The 13,311-nt window shown below is 41.6% G+C and overlaps 1 protein-coding gene across 1 annotated transcript in view; it reads left to right on the forward strand.

Annotated features, from left to right (window-relative positions):
• hmcn1 (hemicentin 1) overlaps nt 1–13,311 on the forward strand; it is an 85,432-nt gene that overhangs the window by 54,997 nt on the left and 17,124 nt on the right. Inside the window, exons 41-74 of the mRNA XM_088313513.1 lie at nt 256–431; nt 957–1,053; nt 1,263–1,385; nt 1,519–1,674; nt 1,895–2,176; nt 2,260–2,427; nt 2,755–2,868; nt 2,944–3,030; nt 3,607–3,798; nt 3,887–4,060; nt 4,273–4,386; nt 4,485–4,630; nt 4,713–4,863; nt 5,109–5,306; nt 5,375–5,488; nt 5,587–5,774; nt 5,942–6,038; nt 6,128–6,289; nt 6,391–6,504; nt 6,608–6,810; nt 7,009–7,090; nt 7,777–7,908; nt 8,092–8,241; nt 8,417–8,576; nt 8,738–8,862; nt 8,966–9,149; nt 9,768–9,865; nt 10,761–11,039; nt 11,130–11,326; nt 11,450–11,531; nt 11,638–11,774; nt 11,860–12,001; nt 12,926–13,070; nt 13,146–13,273. Of these exons, the coding sequence (XP_088169639.1) occupies nt 256–431; nt 957–1,053; nt 1,263–1,385; nt 1,519–1,674; nt 1,895–2,176; nt 2,260–2,427; nt 2,755–2,868; nt 2,944–3,030; nt 3,607–3,798; nt 3,887–4,060; nt 4,273–4,386; nt 4,485–4,630; nt 4,713–4,863; nt 5,109–5,306; nt 5,375–5,488; nt 5,587–5,774; nt 5,942–6,038; nt 6,128–6,289; nt 6,391–6,504; nt 6,608–6,810; nt 7,009–7,090; nt 7,777–7,908; nt 8,092–8,241; nt 8,417–8,576; nt 8,738–8,862; nt 8,966–9,149; nt 9,768–9,865; nt 10,761–11,039; nt 11,130–11,326; nt 11,450–11,531; nt 11,638–11,774; nt 11,860–12,001; nt 12,926–13,070; nt 13,146–13,273 (5,097 nt within the window). The remainder of the gene's footprint in view (nt 1–255; nt 432–956; nt 1,054–1,262; nt 1,386–1,518; nt 1,675–1,894; nt 2,177–2,259; nt 2,428–2,754; nt 2,869–2,943; nt 3,031–3,606; nt 3,799–3,886; nt 4,061–4,272; nt 4,387–4,484; nt 4,631–4,712; nt 4,864–5,108; nt 5,307–5,374; nt 5,489–5,586; nt 5,775–5,941; nt 6,039–6,127; nt 6,290–6,390; nt 6,505–6,607; nt 6,811–7,008; nt 7,091–7,776; nt 7,909–8,091; nt 8,242–8,416; nt 8,577–8,737; nt 8,863–8,965; nt 9,150–9,767; nt 9,866–10,760; nt 11,040–11,129; nt 11,327–11,449; nt 11,532–11,637; nt 11,775–11,859; nt 12,002–12,925; nt 13,071–13,145; nt 13,274–13,311) is intronic.

The following is a 13,311-nucleotide window of genomic DNA, read 5'->3' on the forward strand; positions in this document are numbered from 1 at the left end:
TTTTTTTTCTTAAAGATACTTAGTTTTGTGTGACGATACATGTGTTATTGTGATTTTCGTTTACAGTGCTGTAGTATGTGTTAAACTACATCATATTGAGATTTTCTTTTTTTTTTCTTTTTTTTTTGAGCAATAATTTACATATCAAAAGATTTCTTTGTGAGTGTGAGTATGATTCTGCGGGCTGACAACACACCGATAAAGGAATTGTATTTGAATTCTATTATATAATATTTCTGCCCACATTTTCCACAGTGCCGCCCAACATCCAAGGTGAGGAAATGAACGCCACCGTGATGCTCGGTAGTCCTGTGGAGCTGCTGTGTCTGAGCGATGCCATTCCCCCACCCACTCTGACGTGGCGCAGAGATGGTCGCCCCCTGTTTAGGAAACCTGGTCTCACTCTCTCAGCGGATGGGAGTTTGCTAAAGGTAGAAAATATACCTTAGCAGTTACTAGAAAATGGTAAATTGCTATCCCCCAAATTATATTTAGTATACAGTAAGCACTGTATCTTTGCTTTAAGTGTTCACATGCACTACAGGAACAAAGCTCTTATGCAATTAATTAATAAGTGGCAGAATTTAATCAATGAGTGCTTGGCCTCGACCCCTTAGATCATCTTGCTGATAGGACAGCACACTGGAGTAGTGATTAGCACCCCTGCTTCACATTTCTGAGAGTCTGGGTTTGATATCGGCTCAAGGCTTCATGTGTGGAGTTAATTCATGTTAGTGCATCTTCATCCCGTGCTTGCTTGGGTTTTCTTCGGGTATTCGAGGTGTCAGCATGAATGGAACAAAATTTGCATTGATAGACTCCAAAATATTGTGGAAAGTAAGCAGTAAAGCAAAGCGACATATGTTGGGGTAATGATTAGGTGTGCCAATATTTGTGTCCATCAAATATCAGGCTTGCTATTGAGCTAATTCTTTCTCTGTGAATGTGATTGGCAGGTTGACAGTGCTCAGGTGCAGGACTCAGGCAGGTATACCTGTGAGGCCACTAACATTGCTGGCAAGACAGAGAAGAACTATAATGTGAATGTGTGGGGTGAGTTCTGTGCTTCTTCTGTAAACATATACTCTTTTAAAGCATCCCAAAAATTTAATTTGTGTTATGCAGATCGGTGCAGTGCAAATCATCCCTATAACAAAGATCAAATATGGACTGTCATCGTTTCATTTGGAAATCAGTGAAATGCACCTATAAAGTTGTTTAAGTACTGAGCACTGTTTGGGGGTGACTTCTCACTTCTACAGTGTCTCCAAGTATTCGCGGCTCCGAAGAGGTGTCACCACTCACGGTGATTGAAGGAAGTCTCATCACACTCGTGTGTGAATCCAGTGGAATACCTCCTCCCAGTCTAACCTGGAGGAAGAATGGTAGGTTTGAGTGTGTATCTTTAACCGATTATATGGAGCACTAATTCCCCCCAAAATGCTACCTAAACCATGTATGCAACACTAAAAGGCATCAGCGTATGATTCTCACGTTTCATGACTGCTTGCGTTCCAGGTGCGGTGCTCCAGTCCGACGAGCGGCTCAGGGTTTTGTCAGGAGGTCGTCAGCTGCAGATATCCAATGCGGAGAAGTCAGACGCAGCTTCCTATGTCTGCACGGCTTCCAGTGCAGCCGGCAGCACATCCAAGGAGTACAGTCTGCAGGTTTATGGTTCGTACACACCAACTGATCTGAGACTTTGAAGACTAAGTCATTTATTGCAAATTCTGTCCCAGTCTAATCAAATGATTTTCAAAATAGTTGTGTGAATATGTATATATGTAATGTGTATATAAAGTGCATGAAAAAGCACTGGATTTGCCTCGAAACGTATAAATTCCTTAAACATACTGCACAGTATGTATCAACTTATGTGCTCTTCTCACTTTAGTCCGCCCTTCCATCAGACACAGCGAGGGTGACACTGATGGCGTCGTCGTGACAAAAGGAGGCGATGTGATGTTACAGTGTGAAGCAGATGGCGTGCCACGGCCAGCAGTCACCTGGCTGAAAGACGGACGGCCCATCACAGGCCTGCATAGTGCCAAGCTTCTTAATGAGGGAAGGCTGCTTCAGATTAAAGATGCTAAAATTTCAGACACGGGACGCTACACCTGTATTGCTATTAATGTGGCCGGGCAGGCAGACAAGACGCATGACATCAGTGTGCATGGTATGTGGTAACCCGTATTTTCTCTGGTCTAATTGCATTGTGCTTTATAGTTATTTTTTATTTTTTTACTTTCTCTTTCCCAGTCCCACCAACTATCATTGGTGAGGTTCAGTTCCCAGAAAATGTCAGTGTTGTTGTGAAAAACCCTGTGGCTTTGAGCTGTGAAGCTTCTGGCATTCCTCTTCCTGCCATCACCTGGCTGAAGGATGGTCGCCCAATCAGAGCCACCAGTTCTGTTCGTGTTCTCTCAGGTCAACTTCATTTATTGCATATGCAGTGCACTGACATTGTATGTAGACTATTCATGAACATTATTTGCATGAGATGATAATGCTATTCAAAAAAGTAAAGTTGCGTGAATTCTCTGACGATGCTTTGTAATCTCATACTTGGTAATCTCAACCGCATCAGAGAAGCCAAGGATTGTTTTTACTGCTGAAAACCTGACAGCCCAATTTCTAGATGATTTACTATGGGCAGATTTTAAAATACTTTTCACAAATGTTTTAAGTGAGAAACGTTTAAACATTGCCAAATGACAAATGATGATAATTAAATTGCATGTGTTTATCGTCTAGGTGGGCGAAGCCTACGTCTAATGCATGCTGCAGTTGAAGACGCTGGGAGATACACCTGCATCGCGTCCAACAGTGCTGGAGAAGAAAAGAAGAATTTTGACCTTAACGTTCTTGGTAAAAGAACATTTTTTGTGCATATGGAGACATTGATGACCAGTGAACACATGTTTTTTTCCTAATCATAACCAGTTCCACCAAGTATTGTAGAAGAAGGAAGTGTTATGGACACAAAAGTGAAGGAGAGGCACAACATTACTCTGACCTGTGAGGCCTCAGGTAAAGGACATTATATCAGATTTGTGTTAGAAAAAATATATTTCAAAACCAAACTACAAACTTGAAATTTCCCCTTAAAGTAATCTCTCTGGAGTCTTTCCCAGACTTCTCTGCTTTGGCCTTCAGACACTCCTGGAAGGATTCTTCCGGGAATCTCTGCTTTGTTTTTGATGTTATCCTGTTCAAAATGGGTCCCCTTGACTCTTTTGAGCTTGTGAAAGATAAAAAAAAAAAATAATCACACACGGCCCGGTTGGGTGCATAGGGAGGTTGCTCCAGAGTTTCTACATTCTTCTTGGTCCAGAGCGGCTGTATGCTCAGGACCGTTTCAGTGAGCATGTGATCAGGATGAAGGCTCCACAAATTGTCCTGGCCCTACTCCAGCCTCTTCTCACGCACTGAACGAAACAAAAACCACAGGATTTCTTTGGTGATGTGCTGGTTAATTGTTTGAAGGGGAAAATGTTTAGTTTATTGCTTGGGTTTGGAATATATCTTTTCTCTCATTAGTCTTCGAACACCCACACGCCATGGTCTGTAAAATTATTAACTCTCTCTGTTCCACTTTTTTTTTAGGTAACCCAATTCCAGAAATCACATGGCTGAAGGACGGCAAAGAATTACTACCTGACAGACGCCACCACGTCTTGTCTCATGGCCATTATCTCCTAATTTCTGGTGTGCAAGTGGTTGATACTGGCAGATACAGCTGCCTTGCATCAAACAGTGCCGGGGATCGCAGCCGCCATTTCAACCTCAATGTCCTGGGTACATGGGAATCTGCTGAAGATCATTCCGTTAGAGTTAGAATAAAAATGTTATGTTCTATTATTTGACTGTCGTCTATTCTCGTTAGTTTCTCCCACCATTGCTGGGTCAGGACCGGATGGTTTGGCGGAGGAAGTGACGGTAACCTTGAGTAGCCCTACCTCACTGGTTTGTGAAGTTCAGTCGTACCCTCCTGCACTGATCACATGGCTCAAAGATGGCGCATCATTCGAATCCAGTCAGAATGCCAGAGTTCTTCCAGGTTGTATTTATGATGTTTTATTTCAGTCTACTTTGAATTTTTACAAAGATTATTTCACGTCTGGCCACTTCACAGACATGGCCTACATTGTTCCAGTTAAGTTTGATGTTCGTAATATATTGTTAAAGCATTATAAATAACATGAGCCTTGACATTTTTCACATTTGCATTCACATTCACAATTTGAAGTTCCTTTGTTTATCTTCTCCCAGGTGGCCGAACCCTGCAGATTCTTAATGCAAAAGAAGTGGATGCTGGGCGTTACACTTGTGTGGCCACTAATGAGGCTGGAGAGACTTTCAAGCTTTATGATGTCAAAGTATATGGTGTGTTCACGCCAGGAGTGCGATGTACCTCATTAACTTAAACTGACTCAACCTCTTTTAAATACCCAGTAATGCTTATTTCTCTTTGTTGACCCTAGTTCCCCCACAAATCGATAAAAATGATATCCCGGGTGAAGGACTGGCCCCTAAAGAAGTTAAGGTCAAGGTCAACAGCACGCTTACCTTGGAGTGTGCGGCTCAGGCCTTTCCTACACCAGCACTGCAGTGGTACATGGACGGAAAGGTACACTATTTCCTTTTGAGGGCATGTATTTGTGTCTGTAAATGAAAGCCCCTTTGCTCTCGCTGATGCTTCTTCTTTCTAGATTCTGCGGGCAGATGAGCACGTGTCCATCACAGCAAATGGGGGCATTGTTCAGATCAGACATGCTCAGGTGTCCGACACTGGCCGTTACACTTGCGTAGCCACTAATGTAGCTGGAGAGGACGAGAAGGACTTTGATGTAAATATACAAGGTGAACTGGGTTGACTGATGACCAACAGTGAATTTCATGGGTTTTTATATTTTTGCTGTATGGCATTTTTTTTTAATCATTATAATTCTAAATCATACATTCAATCTCAGCAAACAGATTCCTGTACTACCCATTAACCCTACAACTATTCCATCAATGAAATCCTTGCCCAATCTCTTTGAAAATAGATACAGCACATTGTTTTTTGTGTTTTGTTTTTTTTGTCTCTCACCTTTTTCTTTCAGTTCCTCCCAGTTTCAACAGACCCGCTGGGACCGGTGATACACTCTCCCCATCCAGCTTTGGAGTGGACGCTCGTGATGTGATACTCAATAATCCAATCTCTCTATACTGTGAGACCAATGCTGTACCCCCTCCTACACTCACGTGGTATAAAGATGGCCAGCCCCTGACCTCCAATGAGAACATCCTGATCATACCAGGTGAGGCAGAAACAACTAAAAGAAGGAATGAACAAATGCATGCCAACATGTCAGTTCTTTATTGTCAGGAGGAAGAGTGTTACAGATCTCCAGGACTCAGGCGGAGGACTCGGGCAGATACACATGTGTGGCTGTCAATGAAGCAGGAGAAGATTCTATTCAGTATGATGTTAGAGTATTATGTGAGTACACTCTTAAATAAGATGTGAATGTGAACTTAGTTCAGACGCAATTCAGTAATTTATATGCTTGAGTACGCTGTCTATCTGAATTACATCAGTGCCCCCCAAAATACGAGGAAGACCCAACGAGTTACCTGATGAGGTGACAGTCTTAGTCAATAAAACAACTTTCTTGGAATGCCATGTGGATGGAAACCCCGCCCCCAAAATCACCTGGTTTAAGGACAGTGAGCCAGTCAGCCCTGATGGACCACATAGGATTCTGGCCAATGGCAGAACACTACAGGTAGCATTTCTGTAAATGTGACTCTATATTTAATAATTTATATGAAAGATTTACATGTATATAAAATAATGATAATTTTATTTGTGCCTCTCAATGGCACTGTCATCTAATTAATGCTTCCTTTTAATACCATGTGTTGTGTGTCCGTATGTGTGTGATTCCGTCAGGTGTTGACAGCTCAAGTGTCTGACACGGGACGCTATGTGTGTGTGGCTGACAATGTGGCTGGAAGTGTTGAAAAATCCTTTCATCTCAATGTCCATGGTAAAACAAAGAAACTGTCAATTTGTTGCATTAGTTTTGGTCTGTTTTTCCGAACCTACGTAACTCTGCTGGTATCTTTCTATTTTCAGTCGCTCCGAGTATTTTAGGCCTAAATCAGGAGAATGTGACTGTCGTGGTAAACAACTTTGTGTCCCTGTCGTGTGAAGCCACTGGTTTCCCCCTTCCTACCTTGAGTTGGTTAAATGACAGAGGTCCAATTCAGGCCAACACCAATGCACTCATCATGCCGGGTATGTTAAACGGATGTCAGGGACAAATGCTATAGTAGTCTGTAACCGATAATCAATGTGCTGGCAATTAATGAGCTGATTACATTCATTTGTGCCTGCAGGTGGTCGTACTTTGCAAATCTTGAAAGCCAAAGTATTAGATGGCGGAAAGTACAGTTGTGTTGCCATGAATGCTGCAGGAGAGGCTTACAAGAACATTTATCTCACAGTTTTTGGTCAGTCTCTCCCACTATGTACAGCACATGACTGGACAGTGAGTGTAAGAAACGAAGCATCTTATGTGAGAGTAAAAATCTTCCATTCTTTTTGGCCTCTCAGTTCCTCCTAGCATCCGGGATAATAATGGGGATTCCCCCGTGGTTGTGAACGTGCTTGCGGGTGAATCAGTGACTCTGGAATGTGAATCCAATGCAGTACCTCCTCCCACCATCACGTGGTACAAAAATGGAAGGATGGTGACAGAGTCTGTCAACTTGCGTCTTCTGGCTGCGGGACAGACGCTTCTAATAAGAGCCTCTGAGGTCAGACTCATTTTTGTTCACTTGTAGTTTTGAATACCTTTGATCTGTCTTGATAAGTTGTTTTCCTTGTCTGTTGTTTTTTTTAATGCTACAAACACATTTTTAGAGTTAACTATCACAGCTTTCACAAGAAATGTAATTGTTATGATTAAGTTATAATTTTTTTCTCCTTCCTAATTATTTTCATTTTATTTTCAGGTGTCTGATACTGGACAATATGTGTGCAAGGCCACTAATGTTGCGGGTCAGATGGACAAGAACTTCCACCTGAACATTTATGGTATTCAGGTTTAGCTGATTATTTATTTGATATGCACTAGGGGGCCAATTTGCCAATTTGTGCTTAAGTCAATTTCTTTGACAACTTTCTTGCGCACTTTCAAGTTTCAGCGATTTTCTTCTTGAGGCTTCTGACACACCCACCATGCGTAATCTGGAAATTTGTGCGCATCCACCAAAGAGGCGTTATTCGATGTGATTGTGGCCTTAATTTTCTGGATCGTAGCAATTTCCTGAGACGTGGATTCCATAGAGATCCAACTTGAAAACATGTCACTCCTTAAATGTAAAATTAACGAGTTGATCCGGAAGTTATGTTAAATTATGAGATCGGCACTCCAAGACCCATCCTCATGTATAAATGTTCCTCACAAGTGAAGAAAAAAGTCCAGAGACGCTGATCCTTTTTTCCCAACAATTTCTAAGACATGTCAACGTTTGACCGTCTTTGTAATGGACTGGGAGGCACATATCCAGCCGCAGCTGGCCAGTTATCAGCCCAAATCAGCCATCAGCAGCTGTGAAATAACTCAAAAGTGCAATATGATTGACTTTAGTAGAAGCTCCAGAGAGAAACACTTTAGTCTATATGAGAATTCGCACTACCCAAAATGGTGTGCACCTTTTCGACTTAAGTACGGGTCCCCAGATTTCTGAAGTATACACTTATTTTGCTTTTGCTTGTAGTTCCACCTCGTATCGACGGCCCAGTTGAGGAAAAGGTTGTCGAAACCATCAGTAACCCAGTAACCTTTGCTTGTGACGCTACTGGGATCCCTCCTCCCAGTCTCACATGGGTGAAAAATGGACAACCAATTGGTACAGTAAACATTTCCCCGTGAAGATATGCAGGGACCTTGTTTTGTCTTGGTGGTCTTTGTGCTCATGTGATTACAAAGGTTCTGTGTTTGAACATGTTTCAAAGTTAAGACGTTTGAACATTGAATGACATTGTTATATTCCTTTTATAGAATGACGATTATATGAATGTGATTTGTTTAGAGAGTTCAGCTTCTTTGGAGATGCACATCTTCTCTGGGGGCAGCAAGCTTCAGATTGCTCGGTCACAGATGTCTGACAGTGGCACTTATACTTGTTTGGCCGCCAATGTGGAAGGCAAAGTGCAGAAAAACTACCACCTCACCATACAAGGTATCTGGAGACTTGCATTGTCAAGAAAATGTTCTCAAGCTTGTATGTTTCATTTCTTAACTCATTCACAGCCCAGGTAAAATGAATGCACTTTTTGGCGTCTATGCCCGTCAATGGCAGTGAATGAGTTAATTGCATCCACTTGACTGGAGCTAAAACCAACAACTCTCTCAAGTTCCTCCTAGTATCTCTGGATCAGAGTTACCCAGTGAAATTGGGGTCCTGCTAAATGAAAGCATACAGCTGGCATGTCATGTCCAAGGATCACCGACTCCAACCATCCAATGGTTAAAAGATGGAGAAGTCATCAACAACACAGGGAATAAGGACTTCAGGTATATGGCCTTGCATGCCCAAAATAATCTGCCACATATGGAGGTCGCTGCTATGCTATTGCTTATGCTTATGCTATGCTATGCTATGCTATGCTATGCTATGCTATGCTATGCTATGCTATGATGATGATGATGATGATGATGATGATGATGATGCTTAGGATCAATCCAGATGGCAGCATTCTCACTGTGACAGCTACACACACCGCTGACAGTGGCAAGTACACTTGTGTAGCCTCCAACAGTGCAGGAGAAGAAGACAGGATATTCAATTTGAATATATATGGTTGGTCAAATACGGAAATCAAATGTTTTGCACAAACAATTTGACTTTGTCCAAATGTATTTGCTCTTCTGTTAATGACCTTAAACTCCATTTACTCCCTCAGTGCCTCCTGTGATTGAGGGCAACAATGAAAAAGTCGAGGAACTGACCACAGTCCTTGACAATTCAGTCAACATTGAGTGTGTGGCAACAGGATCGCCTGCGCCTCAGCTCAATTGGCTCAGAAATGGCCTTCCCCTTCCACTGTCTTCACACATACGTCTCCTGTCTGCTGGCCAGGTGCTCCGGTAGGTCTGTGGACAGGACTGTATATGTGTATATACAATATCAGCTCTGGGCATCCACTTTTAAAGTGCCAATATGTTACCATTATATACAGAAGTATTATAAAATTGTACAAAATAATACAAAGTGTATTATGTGTCAAACACCTGTAGTGGACTATTTATGCCCAGTGTGGCATGCATAAAATTCAACCCTATTGCTTTGTGCGACTGACACTCCAGTCTCATGCCCTTTTATAGTCATTTATATTTCTATTATGCAAATCCACATTGGCAAGTTACAATCAAATGGGCTCAGGAACACAAAGGCAAATAATTACATAGTCGAAATAAAAATGTGACTATATTGGTGAATAAACGTCAATCATGAATATATAATTGTATATGGAAATTTTATGTATGTATAATCCCCAAAAAAATGCTATAGATATTTTTTCTCTGTCATGACAACCAATCATTCATTTTGATTGTAAGTGTGTAACTATTCTTTGGAGTGGCCTTAGAAAACGTCCATTGTTAAATGCCACATGTTCTTGAAAAGTGTGAGGCCCATCTGCAACTTTCTGAGACAGTTTAAACACTTTCATTATTCTTACTGTGCATGTTGGATGTGTCAACCAGGATAACACGCACCCAAATATCTGATGGTGGCTCCTACACCTGTGTCGCATCAAATAGAGCTGGAGTCGACAACAGACATTACAACCTCCATGTGAATGGTAAGTCTGATAAATTATGTAATAATCTTTTATAGTGTTTTACTGCATTCTTTGGTATTCCCTTGTGTTTCTGTTTCCCAACCAGTGGTATGCTGCAAATTTCTTTACAAGAATATGTTCTATGCAGGCCCACAGTCATTCTGATTCTCTTTTGCCGAATATGAGTTAAGCAGTAAAATCAACCTGTTTTTCGCCATCTCAGGGGGAGGCCATTTTTTCACTTCTGTTGACTGAAAATGACATCACAGTTGCTCAGGGCTCAGATAACGACCAATCATGACTCAGATTCAGAAAACAAGTGAGATGTGATTGGTCTTTACCTCAGCCCTGAGCAACTGTGATGTCATTATCAATCGACAGAAGGGACAAAATGGCTGCCTCCCGAAATGGCTAAAACGAGTAAAATTTGCTGGTTAATCATATTCCACAAACACAATATTAATCAGAATGCCATGTTTCGACTCATGAAGGCACATTTAATTGCAAATATTTTTGGGGGTTTACTTCCCCTTTATAAGGGACTTAAAGTGAGCTCTACTTTTTTGTGGTAATTGTTATAAGAGTTATATATAAAACAATGACATGTTTTTATTCATTTTGATTTCATAATTTTACATTTATATTAGCTGTATATTTTCAAGGCAACACAATTTATTTTAGCGTTTAATTTGCATAAAAAAAGGTAACGCTCTGAGAATTAAATGCTAAAATTAATGAGACAAATGAAAATTAGCATACAATAATCAGTTGTGTTACATTCTTCTTTTGGAGGTAATCATCAAGACGAACGAGCGAGGGGGTGCTCATTTCATAATTAAAGGCTTCGCTGGTACACAAGATAAAAATGGTTGGCAACCACTGCTCTAGACTGTTAACCCTTTTTTTTTCCTCTCAGTCCCCCCAGTTCTGGATGGAGCCGGGAGCACGGTTGACGTGACTGTAGTGAGAGGAAACCTGGCTTCACTGCTGTGTTTAGCGGATGGAACCCCAGCTCCTTCTGTCGCCTGGCTCAAAGAGGGGTCACATCTCTCGTATGACACCCAACTGGGACTACTAAACCAAAATACGACGATACAGTTCCTCCAGGCTCAAGTCAGCGACTCGGGACACTACACTTGTATCGCTAGCAACACAGCTGGTCAAGCAAGCCGTCACTTTAACTTGAAAGTTCTTGGTAAGTGGAAATCTTGAAGTCACCGGACATTTCACTTCTCTCCCCGCCATTGGCATTATGGTTGTGATATGTCTTAACTTTTCTTTTCAGAACCTCCACAAATCAAAACATCTGGCATACCGGCAGACGTTTCTGTGGTGGTTAATAATGTACTGGAGCTTCATTGCGAGGCCTCGGGTATTCCTCCGCCCTCCTTGACATGGCTGAAGGATGGACGTCCACTGCCACAAATAGACGGCCTGCGACTCCTTCATGGAGGAAGAGTGCTCCGTGTGGCCTCAGCACAGGTCATAAATTCCGTTTTTTCTTTAGGAAGTACTCTCATTGGGTCAGTCTGAACTATTCACAACAAATATGCTACAATGCATACTGTATTTAATAACATACGACATGATCAAATGTTAATTCAGTTGGAGGATGCCGGCAGATACAATTGCTTAGCCAACAGTCCAGCAGGCGATGATGACAAAGAATTCTTAGTGCGAGTGCATGGTGAGTAACATTGATCCATATCGAGTGTATATAATGGCACAGTCACCCTTCGAATGAGCGGTAAAATGTATCAAGCTTTGCTTTTTGTTTTGTTTTTTTGTATCAGTTCCCCCTAACATTGCGGGGGAGAGCACTCCCCAGGATGTGTCAGTGTTGCAGACCAGACAGGTGACTCTGGAATGCAAGTCTGACGCTGTTCCACCTCCAACTCTAAGCTGGCTTAAAGATGGTCAACCATTGCAGGTAACGAAAATCGGACAAATATTTTTACATTTGATCCAATGACCTCCTGAGGTATTTGCATTAATGACTTTTGACCATCGTGTAGGTGTCTGCTCGTGTGCATGTTCTGTCAGAGGGCCGCTACTTACAGATCAACATGGCTGGGCTCAGTGACAAGGCTCAGTATACCTGCGTGGCCAGTAACATTGTTGGCAATACCACACGCGAGTTTAACCTGAATGTCAATGGTAAATGTTGCAATAATTATTAGTACATAGTCCAGTTCAGAATGTTTGTGAACGTTAAGCGCCAGCATGCTTCCAGGTGGTAGAACGCAAGTGACTACCACTGACCTGAACTGAAAAAGAAGTGTTTCAGGTTGCACCATCAAGCATATTCCAAAACTCAATTATTTCAATGGTACAAGTCCGTGTGGAGGATGCCATAAATAGCTGTAAAGATAAGACAGAAAGATTGCCTGGTGGCGAAGTAGCCATTTTAAAAGGGAAAGCGAAAGAAACCAAACCTCTGACATGTTGTTGAAAGTTAACGTGTGAAAACTTTTAGTGAATGCCAAGATGGGGAGATTAAAGTGCGCTATCCTTTTCATTGTCAAAAGAGCCACATTGTTTGGCTCGCACGCTGCGCAACAAAAAGTTCAAGTCCAAGCGATCATGTCCTTTATATTTAGGTAACAGAAAAAACGATCTACCATATCCTAACAGAAAATAAATACTGTAAATCAATTAGTACCTGTCACCAAAATGAGACACTTAACAGTAAATTTGTCTTTTTTACAAATTACGCATGGTAGCCTTTAAGGTACATCTACTATTACCAAGGAGAAGGCATTTCATTTATTGCCATTTCATGTATTATTTAACCAGTCCCTCAATGATCATGTTAACAACGACTAAATTTTCATCACATCTATTTTTTTGCAATGTAAACTACTCTGGTAGAGAAGATGTCTAATATTCAAGGAATTTAGTCTGTTGTCAATTGCTCTGCCAGGGCCATGTCAGGATTTGTTTACAAGTAGTACAATCAGAGAACACTTCAACTTTAGCCACCTGGAAGAATGTGTGATGTCTTGAACTGTTAGAAGAATGATTCAAAGAAATTGTATCATAACATATAAATAATAAAACCATTACAATTCATTCATTCAGTGGCACCAACAATCAAAGACAGCCCTCAGACAGTGTCAGTTCATATTAATAAGCCAGTTGTGCTGGAGTGTATTGTAAGTGGTGTTCCTGCACCTCGGGTCACATGGAGGAAGCACGGAGCCATATTGGCCGGAAATAACCAAAGGTACAGAAACATTTTCTTGAGGACTAAAAACGTGGTCCACTACCCATCAAAAGTTGATTTTTGATTCATGTGCAGGTACACATTTATGGAGGATGGCTCGTTACACATCTACTCGGCACAGGTGACCGACACCGGACGCTATTTGTGTATGGCAACAAACTCGGCTGGGACGCAACGCAAGAGAGTAGACCTTGAAGTATATGGTGGGAGATAAACATGCGGAAATAAGTATTACAGTGTC

The sequence above is a fragment of the Idiotropiscis lumnitzeri genome, chromosome 13 (assembly GCF_059441095.1).
Source record: "Idiotropiscis lumnitzeri isolate Australia: NSW breed Sydney's pygmy pipehorse chromosome 13, RoL_Ilum_1.0, whole genome shotgun sequence".
NCBI classification, from domain to species: domain Eukaryota; kingdom Metazoa; phylum Chordata; class Actinopteri; order Syngnathiformes; family Syngnathidae; genus Idiotropiscis; species Idiotropiscis lumnitzeri.